The following is a 16337-nucleotide window of genomic DNA, read 5'->3' as shown; positions in this document are numbered from 1 at the left end:
GAGATATCTTTATCTGATTTTCAGTTTCGTCGTTCGGCTCCTCCAAAATTATGTTAGGATCGGCTGGCTCATCCTCATCATCCGAAAACAAAACAGAGACAAAACAGATTTGTTTCAATGAAGTATCTAATCATACTGAAATTGATGTCGAAGACACGATCATTCACATCAATTGAAGCAGGCAGGAAGGGCACGGAAGCTACAGTTTAACGAATGCAATGCAAGCAAGGTAGCTTGCTTACTATCCATCTAGTGTGCGTTGGCGGCAAGGAAGGAGGCATTGGAAAGACTAGACCATACACATTAATTAGTACAAGAAAGAGGCATTCGGGAAGCGAATAGTCGCTTCTGGCGAAGCTTAACAAAGGCCGACTACTACATAGAGACGACTACTACCAGTCATGAGCGATAGTGAAGCCGTCAGAGGTAGAAGTTGTCGCTTGATGGACGAAGCCAAGCTGATACAATAGGCAGGCGAAGTGAGCGAGACCAAGACGGGCCAGACGTGGAGTGGCAAAGGGGGCCTACTATACGTATACGTGATTAGTAAGCGGTTCAAGACATCGAACGAAAAATCAAGTGAACTAATGAACAGTGTGATTGATCAGACAAGTACCAAGGAGCAAGAAAATGTATGCGCTTTAGCAAGGGATGAGCACGAAATCCGTTACTTGTTCTTTCGGTAGCCTTCTTTCATTTCCGAATTTGCTTGCGAGCAGTCCTTGCATTAGTATGAGTTCGTTGACCGTGTAAGGGCGATCCATCTTGATGACGAATTCCATGATAATGAGAAACAGAAATTAATCGTTTGATGTCTGCTCATTCTCCCCTCTTCACTTCCCAATGAACAACATGATCTTGAGCTATCATTTGTTCATTTTGGTCGATCTGATACTTAGTTAACTCATTCATCTTGATGTTCCCACTGATACCTGATCGATAACGAAGCTGAATGGCTTTTTTCGGTCCAATTCCATCCATTTTTGTTCAGGAAATTCTGACTTGTTCATCGGGAAGTGATCTAGCTCCTGAGATATATGACATTATTTATCCTTATCTTTTTCTGGTCTTCTCGGCTGGAATCTACAATCTACACCTCTCCAAACACAAACACAATATCTTGAGTACCCGGAACCATGTTTAGTGCTGCAAAAGCGCAGCTGTAGCCCCCTAGAATCTTCGGCTCCTCATTTTTATTCAATTATGAAATGACTCATTTTGATGGAGATTTGTAGCATCATTCAAATAAATACAAATTGAGATCGTAGAAACATGAGCTTGTGATATAGCTACACCTAATTCCAGACCGGTTAATGCTAGAACTATAAATAAGGGACCAAGATCTCCTATGAAATAGAAAATATTATTCAGAAATAGCATAGTCCAAGCAAACCCACTTAAAATCTTTACTAAACTATGACTGGCCATCATATTAGCAAATAAACATATTCCTAAGCTTAATGCACGATTACAATAAGAGATCAGCTCAAGGAGTACTAAGAAAGGTGCTAACGGCAGTGGGACTCCCGCAGGTAATAAGAAGCTAAAAAAATGAAGCCCATGTCTTTGAAATCCAATGATTGTAATGCCTATAAAAATGGAAAATGAAAGAGCCAAAGTAATGAGAAAGTTACTTGTCACTGTGACGGTAAAGGGTATCATACCTTGGGGATTACGAAATAACGAAAAAGTAAAAGTGACCGAGATGGTAGCGAAAAACTTTTGTTTCACATTTCCGGAAAGACCACCTATTTGTTCATTTACCAGGTTCATCACGAAATCATAAATAAGCTCGACCAAGGATTGCCATGCATTTGGCACTGACTTTCCACCTCCCTTTTTTGTAATAACAAAAAACAGAAAAATGACCAAAATGACAGTGAGCAGCATATACAAGACTGCATTTGTAAATGTAAAATAAAAGTTGCCCACATGAAGATCAATTATTGGGTAAATGGAAAATTGGTCCAATGGGAAAAAAGGGTAGGCACCAGGTAGATTCTGGAGAAAATTATCCATACCACCACCCGCCTAAATATCTGGCAACATGCCCAACCAAGTTTCGACATTTCTGCGGCGGGCTCCCAATACTGCTATACCTAAATCGACTACTCCCTGTTCGGAGTCATTTTGGCGCAAATACCCTTCTACGTGTAAAACTATTATGGTGTTGGCAATTCGCTCAGGCATTGCCATTATATACAAGTTTGGCATTAGATCCAAGTTTGGCTTTAGATCAAAGTTTGGCATTATACCAAAGTTCTAAGAGATGTTGGTTGGGAAAGAATCATGTTGACCGGGAAGACGGGAACACTTACTACGAATTGGTTGATTCGTTGTAATATCAGCAAATAGCATATTTCTATCCTTCATATACGTAGAAAGAAATCTCATCTCCAGGTAACTCCATCTTTTTCAGCTCTGCTCCCGAAAAGAGAAAGGAGACTGAGGTAGGGGTTGTCCTTGGTTTTTCCAAGGAAAGCCTAATTTAGTATGTAACGTGAACATGAGCGAACACCCACACAATCTCGATTTGAAGAAAAAGTACCATACCGTTGTCATTTTAGGGCGAAAAAGAATGGGTCATCTTTGTCAATTGATAACTGAGTGAGAGAAGACAATCACGTTCTTAAAGCGGTCAGTTCGCCGGATTCACAACCTTCCCATATTGGTCGGCTGCCCGTGAAACACATAGGCTCCTATCACATTTATCGATCGAGAATGGTCTCATCACAGATACACTTTCTATGTGTTATTTCGAGATTCGAAGAAGCAAGCAAGTTTATAGGGCATATAGTTGTTTTTTTGTAGGGCGAGCCAAGATATTATCTTATTTGCAGGTCGTATAAATGAAATGATTGGAAAAATCATATAGAATTTGGAGGTGCGTAGTGTCTTGTGGGGCTGGCTCACAATACAACAATTATCGCTATTGATTCCAGATAGAATGTTGATACCGATGGAAAAGCACTTCTTTCTATGTATAGAGTAGTGAACTAAAAAAGTGTCCTTTCTCGATACATAACATTGTATAAGTCAACCCAAGTCGCTTCTTCATCTCCGGGAATCCGGTAAGGTACTTTTGGAACACCAATGGTCATATTAGATTAATATTATTATATTTAAGTAAGAAAACTACACTTTAATATATAAACATAAGAATGGAAGAGAAAGAAAGAACCTGAGAAGAGCTTAGTTGGAACTCTTTACCGGGATCATAGGGGCTATGCTCCTCTCTCGCTGTCTTAGTCCCAGCCAACGTCATAGCAACACCTACTCTTCCTTCTGATGCAGCCTTCCTGGATCCATAATTTGGCTTCGTCGTTTATTGATTGCTTGCAATCGCCACAACACCATTGAGTGAGTGTCATAGAATCCTCAAGGCGTGAAGTAGAAGTTCTTCGAACCTTGATTGTGTGTGTTCGTGCCCACTCCAGTAGAGCATTTGGCCCTGTGAGCTTTGACTACAAAAGCTACCTATGTCAATCAGTATAGCCACTAGAGGGATTGGAACAGGTATATTCCTTCTCAGACAGTACTTTAAGACAAACACGGTTCACAAGGTGGATTTTCTATCTATTAGTTGACTACAAAGCTTCCTCATCCCAACCTATCTATATGTGAAAAGCTCTCTGTCAGAATATTCATAGTAATAAGTCGTGGGTTACAAGCTGTCCCTTCCTCAAACCACCCTGCAATAGATATAGGGTTTACCAACCTCAGGCATGGACATAGACACCAGATCATTTTGATCGAGGACCCATTTTTGGAATAAAAAGGATAGAGACCAGACGTAGTCCAATCGGAAGGTCGTGTTTTAGAGAAAGACTTGTGTTCTATAGGAAGAGCTGCGTATGTTCACTCGGCTGCCCTGCCTATCGTAGAACCGCTGTGAAGCATCCATTCTATTCAATTAGAAATAGCATCTATAACTAGTAGTAGACAGTTGCTTCGAGGTCTCACATGTCCTGGTTAAGCGAAAATGTAGTTGTGGAAGTAGTCTTGCCCACTTTGCCTTACGCTCATAGAGATCTATAAATACCCCTCTTGTCTAAGTAGGTAAGTACGCTCGGCCTAGTACTAAACTTTAGCATTAAAGCCAGAGTCCTTCTTTTCATGAATGTTCAGGAAGAAGAGAATCCCTAAGTGAGAATTGAATGCCATCCCATTTTCTAAGGCTGGTCATAGTGGGAGTAACATGGGTAGTAACATGGATGCCACATAAAAAAAATGTTGATGTGGCAAGTAGTTAATGAGGAGAGAGGCAAATAGAGTAACCTAATATGTTACCATCACATAACGCTTTCCAATGCAAAATGAGTCTACAAGACAATAAATGAGCATGTGTATGTTACTACACATATGACACTTCCCATTATAAGGGTAGTAACATAGAGTAGTAACGTGTGCATGTTACTACTCTAAGTTACTCCCCACTATGACCAACCTAAAGAAAGAGATTTCCAATACACTTTTAATGCTAATGTGGACGCGTGGACTCTCGCCGGCCTTCCTGGCCAACTTTAATGTTTAATTAAGTTGTTTTCATTCGAAATATGCATGCATTTTTTTTGTCGGCGCCGTCAAAATGGGTCGTGCGAGCGTTGGGCGCATACGCCGACCCAAACGCGAAAGCGAACGTCCGTGTCCGCCTGACCGACCCAAATGGACGGTCCATCCATTTGGGTCGATCCGTTGGAGTTGCTCTTACAGAATTGGGCAGTGAAGGCTCGCCAAGTCTTCAGTAGGTGAAGATGCAAATTTGCATCGCGAGATGTTGTATTTTATATCTCTAAGATACGAAAATGTAAATTTTTATTTCATCTACATCATGTGTTGAGGAGGGGGCTTTGGCCTTGAAGATGCAAAAATTAGTTATTTTTACATCTACTTGAGGACGCCACACCTTACGCGTGGAACACTTCACTCTATTTGTAGTGAACTAAAACAATTATTTAAAATCTACATTTAGAATCGAATTCTTGTATTACCATTCATTTTTCGGTGTTTGTAGAACTTTTATTTCGCTGGAAAGAAGGACAAACAGTTTTGCGTGCAGCAGTGAATACAGAATCACCGCCCTGTCCGGGACGATAATTCCGGCGGAGAGCCAGCCGCTGTCGTGCAGCCGGTCCCATGCATGCACGTGCCCGTGCGGCGCCGATGAGGCTGGTCATAGTGGGGAGTAACTTAGACTAGTAACATACATATGTTATTAGTCTATGTTACTACCTTCATAGTGGGTAGTGTCATAGGTGTGGTAACATAGTTGCCTTCATTTATTACTTTGTAGACTCTATTTGCCTCTCTCCTCATTAACTACTTGCCACATCATCATTTTTGCTTACGTGGCATCTATGTTACTACCTACTCCCTCCATTCCAAAATATAGTGCGCCCACGCTTCCCGAGGTCCAACTTTGACCATAAATTTAACCAACGAGACCAACTGCGGCGGGAGAAAAAAATATATAATTGAAAACTTCTTTTGAATACGAATTCACTGATATAATTTTTGCTCCCGTCGCAATCGGTCCTGTTAGTTAAATTTACGGTCAAAGTTGAAGCACGAGGATAGAGGAAGCACTACATTGTGGAATGGAGGGAGTATGTTACTCCCACTGTGACCAGCCTGAGTATGGTGCGAGGGGTGGTGGCGGGGGCCACTATCGCACCGCGCACCGACCGCAGCCAATGCCACCGCTGCCCAAGTCCACCGCCGCCGCGCCTGCGCGCATGGGATCCCACGTTCGCGCGGCCCTCTGCCGACCCAGTCAGTGCTGGCCGTTCGCTGGCGCCCTCGAGGACCCGTCCCCTCCCACGCCACGCATGTGCAGCTGCTGGAGCGCCGTGCGCGCTTCACAACGTGGGCGCTCCCGCTCCCCGACCCCGAGCTCCAGTCCGTGGCTACCGACTCCGTAGAGTTTTCTACACGCTAGGGTTTCGTGGATTGAGACTTGGAAGCAGATGTTTTGTGGTTGGGGCCAAACTCCTTCGCAATAGCGTGGACCATCGTAAGCTTGGACTACAACGGTAACCAAATCTATCCAGTAGCGCACTAACCCCAAAGACAAGAACGAGCAAATTTTGCTGTCAACGACCGCTGCGACCGCCGGTCGAGCAGTCCAAAACGGGCATTTCCCTGCCGCGCTCAGTCCAAGCGCATTCGCAGCTCTGCAAGCAACGGCGCCTCACCCGACCCCATCCGTCTCGCGTTGCCCCACCCGAAATACACGCGCACGCGCTCCCCCCCTCCGCCTACACGCTGTCGAGCCAGGCCTCCTTCCTCCCCTGTCCGTCGCGTACTCCTCTCTGTTCTCCACAATGCAGCGCCACTGACTGAATCACCTGCTCTTTCTGTCGCTTCTTCCGCCGCGACTGCTTATTTCCCAAAGACCGCCGAGCTCGACCCGCCGCAATGTGGCGGCTTCTCGCGCTGGTGGTGTCCGCCGCCGCGCTGGCGGCGCCGCGGCCGGCAATGGCTGGCGACCCCTACGCCTTCTTCGACTGGGACGTCTCCTACGTCACCGCGGCGCCCCTCGGCGTCAAGCAGCAGGCAAGCCAAGCTAGCAACCATTTTACGTACTCTCACACTCGTTGCGCAGGTGTTTCCCCCCGTCTCGTTTTTAAGGAGCCGTTGTTTCCTTGTTGCCGGTAGGTGATAGGCATCAACGGCAAGTTCCCGGGCCCCGTCGTCAACATCACCACCAACTGGAACGTCGTCGTCAACGTGCTCAACGACCTCGACGAGCCCCTCCTAATCACCTGGTGCATGCCTATACCCTCTCTCTCTCACGCGCGCGCTGCCGCCATTACTCCCTCCCAAGTCACAGCAGGCAGGCAACTGAGAATTGTGTTCGCGCGGTGTTGGATGGGCATGCAGGAACGGGATCCAGCACCGGAAGAACTGCTGGCAGGACGGCGTGCTGGGCACCAACTGCCCCATCCCGTCCGGGTGGAACTGGACCTACGAGTTCCAGGTCAAGGACCAGATCGGCAGCTTCTTCTACTTCCCCTCCACCGGCCTGCAGCGCGCCGCCGGCGGCTTCGGCGGCATCGTTGTCAACAACCGCGGCGTCATCGCCGTGCCTTTCGGCCGCCCCGACGGCGACATCACCATCCTCATCGGCGACTGGTACAACAGGAACCACACGGTGCGTCGTCGTAAACACGCGGCTCCGGCCACCAGAATTAATCACAGCGCCACGCTGATTTCTTAAAGGAGATACAGTGCCACATTGTCTTAATTGCTCGATTGTGTGGTTCCGCGCTGCAGGATCTGAGGAAGATGCTTGACGAAGGGAAGGAGCTCGGGATGCCGGACGGCGTGCTGATAAACGGCAAGGGCCCGTACCGGTACAACGACAGCCTTGTGCCGGCCGGCATTGAGCACGAGACCATCGATGTGCATCCAGGTAATTCATTGTCCACTATCGTAGATTCGTAGTGAGTACTACTACTTGCATTCTGGGTTGGCAACTTGGCAGGTGGAACAGGGTTCAAAAGGAAAAAAAAACTGACTAGTTGAGGAGCAGGTTGCGCAAGTTGCATCGCTTTTATTCAGAGCTCTGTTTTCTCCTTGGATAAGAATCTTGTTTCAAAGAGTTTTTTTTTTCAGGGAAAGCATTCATGGCGCATTTTATTTCAATTTAGATAACCATACATCGTTTATTACGGTAAAACTATTAGGATTCTCATCCCAAAAGACAAAGAATTTGAATTAAATGCATGTCTAGCTAAAATGTGTGCCATTTTTTCCGCTTCTCTGTTGCAATGCTGCACTGAAATGTTACCAATCCTGGATGCTATCTGGAAACAATGTGCAAGAATAGTTGAGTATGGACTACAAACCTGGATGGCCCCATTAAAATCTTCTTCCAGAGAATTGGAGTAGTGTGGTTCCAGTAAAAAGGAAGAGAGGAGCAGCATAGCTTTTTCCCGCGAGTACACAAAGGTTGCGTATCTTTTCAAGACGTTTTGCTAGATTGCGTTTTTCTTAAAAAGGTTGAAGTTTATGACTTCCTTTTTTTGTGAGTTAGATTTGTTATGTCCTTTCTACATAGAGAGTACTCCATCTGTTAAGAAGTTAAGAAATATAAGAGCGTTTAGATCATTAAAGTAGTGATCTAAACGCTCTTATATTTCTTTGCAGAGGGAGTAGAATTTTGACACATTGAATCATCGATATACTGCAATATGCTGTATGTACAACCTGCATTACGCTATGTGGTGCACAAATATTTGATGACAAACGCTTGCATTGCTATTGAGTTGTGTGGGTAAAATACTGCAACAGTAGTATATACTACTATCATGCTAGATCTCCCACTATATCAACTGACAGAAAAAGAATCAACAACTCAGATAGTAAACTTCAGCAGACAAGCCATGTGAGTCGAGGTTCAGACTTCAGAGTCCCAATTCAAAGGTGTACATATGCGTTTTAGTCTAGTACTGTAAGTAACATGGATGCTTGGTGATTTATGTTTTAATTTCATACTATATGTCTCCTTGAATGCAACGGTAGAATTTAGTCAACTACCAAGATGCCTGTGACGAATTCTTATTCGCATTGAAACTTGCATTTAGCTCATCCACCGCTGCACTCAAACACATCATCACTATACTTATGTGGTCATGTTGTTGGATGGATGGGTGGAGCAGGTCGGACGTACCGCATCCGGGTGCACAACGTGGGCACGTCGACGAGCCTCAACTTCCGGATCCAGGGGCACAACATGCTGCTGGTGGAGACGGAGGGCTCCTACACCACGCAGCAGAACTACACCAGCCTAGACGTCCACGTCGGCCAGTCCTACTCCTTCCTCCTCACCACCGACCAGAACGCCAGCTCCGACTACTACGTCGTCGCCAGCGCCCGCATCGTCAACGAGTCCCTCTGGCAGCGCGTCACCGGCGTCGCCGTCCTCCGCTACTCCAACTCCGGCGGCGCGGCGTCCGGCCCGCTCCCGGACCCGCCCCAGGACCAGTACGACAAGACTCTCTCCATGAACCAGGCGCGCTCCGTCCGGTGGAACCTGAGCGCGGGCGCGGCGCGGCCCAACCCGCAGGGCTCCTTCCGCTACTCCTCGATCAACGTGACGCAGGCGTACCTGCTGCGGAGCACCGAACCCGTGGAGATCGGCGGGAAGCTTAGGGCGGCGCTGAACGGGCTGTCCTTCTCCTCGCCGGAGACGCCGCTGCGGCTGGCCGACGCGTACGGCGTCGAGGGCGCCTACACGCTCGACTTCCCGGAGCGACCGGACCCCGCCGCGCGGCCCCGGGTGGCGCGGTCCGTCATCAACGGCACCTACCGGGGGTTCATGGAGCTCATCTTCCAGAACAATGACACCCGGATGCAGAGCTACCACGTGGACGGGTACGCCGTGTTCGTCGTCGGGATGGACTACGGGGAGTGGACGGAGGCCAGCCGGGGCACGTACAACAAGGGGGACAGCGTGGCGCGCAGCACCGTGCAGGTGTACCCCGGCGCGTGGACGGCGGTGCTGGTGTCGCTGGACAACGTGGGGTTCTGGAACGTGCGGTCGCAGAAACTCGACTCGTGGTACCTCGGCCAGGAGGTGTACGTCAGGGTGGTGAACCCCGAGGACGGCGCCAACAAGACCGAGATGGCCGTCCCCCACAACGCCCTCTACTGCGGCCAGCTCCACAAGTACCAGAAGTACGCCCCCCAAACCGCAATCCCTCATCTGATTAAACACATTTGCAGTTCTTCATGTGTCTCTTGTTAACTGTTTTCGACTCCTCTCAGGGAGCAGACTCCTCATCACAAGACGGCGGCGGCCGTGCGGCCGTTGGCCGCGCAGAGACAGATTGTCGCGTTGGTGATGCTCGTCGTCGGAGCCCTCGTGTTCGCTTCGTAGCGCGGCGCCGTGGATCCATTTTTTGTGCCGTGTCTGAGGTGACTTCGTGTGTGTAGTGTAGGTTAGGATCAGAGGTGCCACTGGACTGTACCAATTGCCCATGCACTGTGTTTTCTTTGCGTAGCATTAGGAACGGTCGATCGTGTTTATTCATTCACCTCGAGGCTGTCTGAGGGCTGTGATTTGATTTGTTCACGAGGAGCAATTCTAATATACTCCGTATTCTTTTACAGTACAATTTTTTAGCTCAACTAACTACCGTGTGTTCGTCTGAAACCCGCGTCAGTTTTTTGGTGTTCAATGCCAGACGGCAAGGCGATCGATCAAACAGACAGGTTCGTCCAGATAATGAGATAAACATACACATGTCCTAAGCAACAGGACACATCTTGCAGAACCATGATTCATGGTCACAGTTGTCGAATCATAACCGAATCGCCGTGAATGCATTTGTTTGTCCTTTGGTCTTCAGTGGCACGTCCAGGAATTACCGAATTTTTCTGAAACAAGGTCCAGGAATTACCGAACCACCTGATTGCAGGCAGCCACAGGACTCTGCAATTCTGAATCCTGGCCGGCGTCGTCAGTGGTATTCAATTTGCCAGTGGGCTCCTTTCGTTGCCCATTTGACTGGGGCTGGGCCTGGTTTTGAAGTCGCCCACCGCAGGCGACCACCGCACCAGGCTGAGCCTGGTAGCCTAAAAATTCCCACTGGGAGACGGCCGAGTGTATCGATGAGACCGTGCTAGTTTGAACGAGACGTTCGACCACGAGACTCCAGAATAAAGCACTGCCTTCTAACGGTCGGCTGCCCGAAGACGGCCTAGCGCCGACAGACGACACCAAGACAGGCCGCCTCCTAGCCGACGGCCTTCGGAGAGGCCGGCTTCTAGCAGGCGGCCATCAGGCGTCCTCAAAGTCTGCGCCCCTCATCAAGAAGATGAGACAGGATGAGGCACAACATAGCCTCGTACCCCCGGATCCCGGGCTTGGCATGGCTACAGTGCCCCGTACAGGCGGGGATCTCCGCACGGCGTGGCACTGTTGCCATTCCCCCTTTATGCCACTCCTAAACCGGCGAAGTCCTGTTCCCACGACGGCCTGTCGGTGTGGCCCGCATGCGGCGGGCCCTATCGGGCAGAGAGAGCCCGTAGGACGGCGGAAGCCGGACCAGCCGGAGCTGCGGGAGGCCGGCCACCAGCAGGCGGCCGGACCCTCCCCCGAGGCTAGTGAGCCATTAGACAGACAGGGCGCGGTGTGGCTACAGTGATCTCCCACCAGGCGGCGGGACTGTAGCCACGCTCCTCTGACCAAGCCTGTGTCATTAACACCATGGCTACAGTGATCAGCCACCAGCCAGACCCGCTAGCAGCGGAAGCGGCCTATCGGCTCCGTACCAGACCAGTCGGAGGGCCCCCAGGCGGTGGGGCCCAGCTGCCGGCGGAGAAGCTGACGACCAGAGACGCTAACAGTCGGGTCCAGCATCCGGCCAAGTTACCAATGTACCCCTGGGGGGATAGGCCTATATAAACCCCCAGGGCACCCATGCAAAGGGTTCCGGGCCTGTTAGACTTAGACACATATCTAGAGGAAGAAGAGAGCTAGCCCTGCCTTCTTCAATCTCTAGCACACAGCTCGAGGAGCACCTTGTACTCACTAGTGCCTTAATGATCATGCGGAGACCCCACAGAGCAGGAGTAGGGGTATTATCTCCAAGGAGAGCCCCCAACCTGGGTAAAGAACACCGGCGTTCGTGTCTACGCCTTATCCCGCTTCCAGGCACCGGCGACGTTCTACTCGCTCCCACCATGATAAGCCATCCCTTGGCATATGTTACACCCAACCCTCGACATTTGGCGCACACCGTGGGGCGAGGTGCACCGTCATCCAGAGATCTGTTCTGGACGGGAACCTTGTTCCTTCCGGACATGCGCAACCAGCCTAGCACGCCCGACGGCGTCAGCCTCGACGCGCTGCGCGGCGCGGAGATTGCCTGCGCAGCCAGCTGCCTCACCGACCTCGTCGGCGAGATCAACCTCTCTGACGAGCCTGCATCCAACGCAGGGACCGACTGCCCCGAGAACCGCCTCGTCTGCCTCCTCGACCAGCTTCATGTCACCAACGAGCCTGCTGCCGACTTGGAGTCTGTTGGCTTCACCAATCCGATGATCGTCGACTCCGACACAGGGTCGCTTGACGCGTTCCCCACCAACATGGTGGTCTACGATGAGCCGCCTCCTCGGGAGCACAGCGGCGGGAGCACCGTCACGGAGGTGCTTGTCATCCACAGCGGCGAGCACTCGGACGGAGGCGCTCAAGACCCACTTGATGCGGGGCTGCAAGAATTGTCAGCGCCCATCCCGGCTGATGCGGACGCTCAGGCACTGGAAGCACGCCGCGTCCAGCTCATCGAAAGCGCCAACCGGCTGGCCAGCGTGCGACGCCTCTCAGAAGCCTACCGGCGCGAGATGGACTGAGCTGTCGGCGGGACGCAGGCCCCTGAGGGGCCTAGCCGCGCCGGCTTGATCCGGCTGCATGGCACGGCCATCACTGGCGTGTTCGGGGCAGATCGTCCCGTCTACGCTACGCCAGCGGGAAACATACGAGCTGCCCAGGCGGTGGCAGACGAGCTGGACAAGTACGAGGGCGACGAGCGTTGCCAGATGACGGAGCGCGTCCAGTAGCTCCTCGTCGCGGCCGCCGAGCAGCAAGAAGCCGGCTGCCGCGACGAGGCGCCTAACCGGCAGAACGACGAGCCGCCCCCTCACCAGGATCAAGGCGCGACACACACCGACTGGTGGCATCCGCAATAAGAAAGGCAATGAGCCGGCTGCCAGCCGCAGTCGGACTCACCTCTCCATCGAGCGCGATGCAGAAGGCCGCTCCTGAGCCGTGGGGCGGCGAGGCGATCCGCCTCCTCCTCAGCCTCGTGGAGAAAGGCATCCCACCCCACCGCCTGTCACGCACCCGACACTCGGCGACCGCCTTGGCCGCCGGGAAGGAGTCGGAGAAAACGACGCCCGCCACCGGATCGACGGCCTCAATCGCTCCCTGGCGCTAGAAGAAGAAGATGCTTTAGGTCCGCCTTGTTTTGGCCCCCGAATCTGAGATGAGCCTTTCCATCGAGGGCTCACCCTCCCAAGAGATACGCCCAAGTACACCGGCTCCGTGAAGCCGGAGGATTGGCTGGTCGACTACTCTACGGTCATCATCATAGCGAACGGCAACAAGCGCGTTGCTGTGAAGTACGTCCCACTCATGCTCCAGGGCACAGCCCGGACGTGGCTTAACAGCCTGAAGCCCCGCAGCATCAACAACTGGGTTGATTTCACCGAGGCCTTCGTCTGCAACTTCACTAGCACGTACAAGCGGCCTTCCAAGCCTCGACGGCTCTCCTTGTGCGTCCAAGGGCCCAGTGAATCGACTCGCGATTACCTCACACGCTGGGCCGAGCTGCGCAACTCCTGTGAGGGCGTGCACGAGGTGCAGGCCATCGAGTACTTCATAGCCGGGTGCTGAGAGGACACCCTTCTTAAGCACCGACTTCTCTGCGACGAGCCGACGTCTCTCGACGAGCTGTTGATCATCGCCGACAAATACGCAACTACCGACTCCTCCATGAAGTCGAAGATTCAAGTCGATTCATCCGGCAAGATAGCTCCTCCGACTTCTCGGGCCCCGGCTGGTGACACGAGTCGGAGACATCAGCAAAGCGACAACAAGCGCAAGGCCGTGCAGCCGGCTTCTGCAAGCCGACAGGTAGCAACAGTCGAAGACCAGCAGCCAGAAGGGCAGCCTCCACCCAAGCGTCAGAAGGGCGGCAAGCCCAATTAGTTGCCCGCCTTCTCATATGAGTAGACTCTCGATGCGCCTTGCAAGTTCCACAGTGGCGCAATGCCGTCCAACCACACCACTCGGAAGTGCCATTGGCTCACCCGAATCGCCAAAGGAGATGGACTCCTGCCACCACCGCCTCCCGGCCCGCCGCCTCCTCCGCCCCAGCAGCCGGCGGTCCGTCCAGTCGGAGCAATACAAGATGAGTATCCGGAAGAGCAGGGAGCCTATGTCGTGTTCACTAGTGTGGCTGACGACAAATGCATCAGACGGCAGCAGCAACAGGAAGTACATGCAGTTGCAATGGGAACCCCTGACTTCATGCACTGGTCTGAGAAGCCCATCAGTTGGAGCAGGGCTGACCACCCGGAAGTGATGCCCTCTCCTGGTTCTTATGCCCTAGTCCTGTATGCCACCTTCACAACAGAGAGGCAGGTAGCTCGTTTCTCCCGAGTACTGATAGATGGCGGCAGCAGCATCAACATCCTGTACCGTGACACAATGGAGAAGTTGGGAATCAAGCAGAAGCAGCTTCAGCCCAGTCGGACTGTATTCCATGGCATATTTCCTGGCCTTTCTTGCTCACCCATCGACAAGACCGATATCGATGTCCTCTTCGGGGACAAGAATCATTTCCGCTGAGAGGCAATCTGGTTTGAGGTAGTGGACCTTGAGAGCCCTTACCATGCGCTACTTGGACGGCCGACTCTGGCCAAGTTCATGGCGGTCCCCCACTATGATTATCTCAAGATGAAGATGCTGACTACCAAGGGAATCCTGACTATAGCCAGAGACTACAAAAATTCGTCCGCCTGTGCTGCGGATAGCAGCCGGCTGGCCGAGTCCCTTGTGATTGCAGCTGAGAAATGACTCCTGGAGCGGGTTGTGGCAATGGCAGGCAAGCAGCCAGAAATGTCACCACCACCCAAGGAGTCAGAAGTTGAGGGCTCGTTCAAGCCGACGAAGGAAACAAAGAAGATACCCTTGGACCCGAAGCACCCGGAGAGGCACGCTCTCATTGGAACAAACCTTGACAGTAAATAGGAAGGCGAGCTCGTCGATTTCCTCCGTGAGAATCGTGACATCTTCGCATAGTCCCCCAAGGACATGCTGGGTGTCCCGACGGATTTCGCCAAGCACAAGCTACACGTCCGACCTGAAGTCAAGCCGGTCAGGCAGCCCTTGCACCGCCTGTCGGAAGAAAAGAGAAGAGTTGTTGGAGAAGAAATAGCCTGGCTTCTAGCAGCTAGCTTCATCATGGAGGTGTTCTTCCCAGAATGGTTGTCCAACCCAGTTCTTGTGCTAAACAAGAACAAGCAATGGCGCATGTGCATCGATTATACCAGCCTCAACAAAGCTTGCCCCAAAGACCCCTTTGCCTTGCCAAGAATCGACCAAGTGATAGACTCCACAGCCGGATGCGAGCTGCTGAGTTTTTTGGATGCGTACTCAGGATACCATCAGATCGAGCTGAACCCAGCCGATAGGCTGAAGACCGCCTTCATCACACCTTTCGAAGCCTTCCACTACCTGATGACGACGTTCGGCTTGAGGAATGCCGGTGCCACGTTTCAGCGTTGCATGCAGAAGTGCCTCCTCAAGCAACTCGGCAGAAACACCCACGTTTACGTGGACGATGTAGTAATGAAGATGGAGAAGCATGGCACGCTGCTAGAAGACCTCAAAGAGACATTCGAGAACTTGCGTCGATTTCAAATCAAGCTCAACCCGGAGAAATGCATCTTTGGAGTACCAGCCGGCCAATTTCTTGGCTTTCTGGTCTCAGAGCGCGGCATAGAGTGCAACTCTGTGAAAATCAAGGCAATTGAGAGTATGGAAGTACCAACCCGACTGCTGGGTGTACAAAAATTCACCGGCTGCCTAGCGTCCATCAGCCGCTTCCTCGGCCGGTTGGGCGAGAAGGCTCTCCCACTGTACTAGCTCATGAAGAAAACCACTTTTTTGAGTGGAACGACAAGGCGGATGAAGCTTTCCGCCAGCTCAAGAAGATGTTCACCACCCCGCCTGTCCTGGCGGCCCCGACTGATAAGGAGCCCATGCTCCTCTACATTGCCGCCACCAGTCAGGTGGTCAGCACAGTCATACTGGTAGAACGCAAGGAGGAAGGCAAGGCACTGCCGGTCCAGAGGCCGGTATATTACTTGAGTGAAGTACTGTCCGCCTCCAAGCAAAACTACCCCCACTATCAGAAGATGTGCTATGGCGTGCATTTTGCCGCCAAGAAGCTCAAGCCTTACTTTCAAGAGCATCCAATTACTGTTGTCTGCACCGCTCCGCTTGCTGAGATCATTGGAAGCCGAGATGCCTCAGGCCGAGTGGCCAAGTGGGCCATAAATCTGGCCCCCTACACCATCTACTACAAGCCTCGCACCGCCATCAAGTCACAAGCACTGGTCGACTTCCTCGTGGACTGAGCCGAGACCCAGTACTTGCCGCCAGCACCAGACTCCACCCATTGGCAGATGCACTTTGATGGGTCAATAATGCGTACCGGTCTGGGAGCCGGTGTTGTCCTCACCTCTCCCAAAGGCGACAAGCTCAAATATATGCTGCAGATCCACTTTGCCGCCTCCAACAACGTAGCTAAATATGAAGCACT

General features: G+C 51.5%; 1 protein-coding gene and 1 pseudogene across 1 annotated transcript; one reads left to right on the top strand and one right to left on the bottom strand.

The window, feature by feature from the left end:
* Positions 1-1197: 1197 nt before the first annotated feature.
* LOC123091463 (ATP synthase subunit a-like) lies at positions 1198-2394 on the bottom strand (annotated as a pseudogene).
* A 3783-nt stretch (positions 2395-6177) lies between these two features.
* On the top strand, positions 6178-10121 carry LOC123125282 (monocopper oxidase-like protein SKU5). The gene is made up of 6 exons (XM_044545801.1): positions 6178-6555; positions 6658-6767; positions 6883-7153; positions 7276-7414; positions 8664-9681; positions 9772-10121. Exons 1-6 carry the CDS (start codon positions 6418-6420, stop codon positions 9881-9883), a joined length of 1788 nt encoding a protein of 595 aa, XP_044401736.1. The 5' UTR covers positions 6178-6417; the 3' UTR covers positions 9884-10121.
* The last annotated feature ends 6216 nt before the right edge of the window (positions 10122-16337 follow it).

This window comes from Triticum aestivum, chromosome 1B (assembly GCF_018294505.1).
Source record: "Triticum aestivum cultivar Chinese Spring chromosome 1B, IWGSC CS RefSeq v2.1, whole genome shotgun sequence".
NCBI classification, from domain to species: Eukaryota; Viridiplantae; Streptophyta; class Magnoliopsida; order Poales; family Poaceae; genus Triticum; species Triticum aestivum.
The sequence above is the reverse complement of the archived record's forward strand: the minus strand, read 5'-3'. Positions and strand labels throughout refer to the sequence as shown.

What these genes read in the sequence shown, in the direction of transcription:
- LOC123125282 (XM_044545801.1), top strand. Translation starts at nt 6,418, where the DNA reads ATGTGGCGGCTTCTCGCGCTGGTGGTGTCCGCCGCCGCGCTGGCGGCG. An exon ending in CCCTCGGCGTCAAGCAGCAG is followed by an intron (nt 6,556 to 6,657) that starts GCAAGCCAAGCT and finishes TGTTGCCGGTAG; the next exon opens with GTGATAGGCATCAACGGCAA. An exon ending in GGTACAACAGGAACCACACG is followed by an intron (nt 7,154 to 7,275) that starts GTGCGTCGTCGT and finishes TCCGCGCTGCAG; the next exon opens with GATCTGAGGAAGATGCTTGA.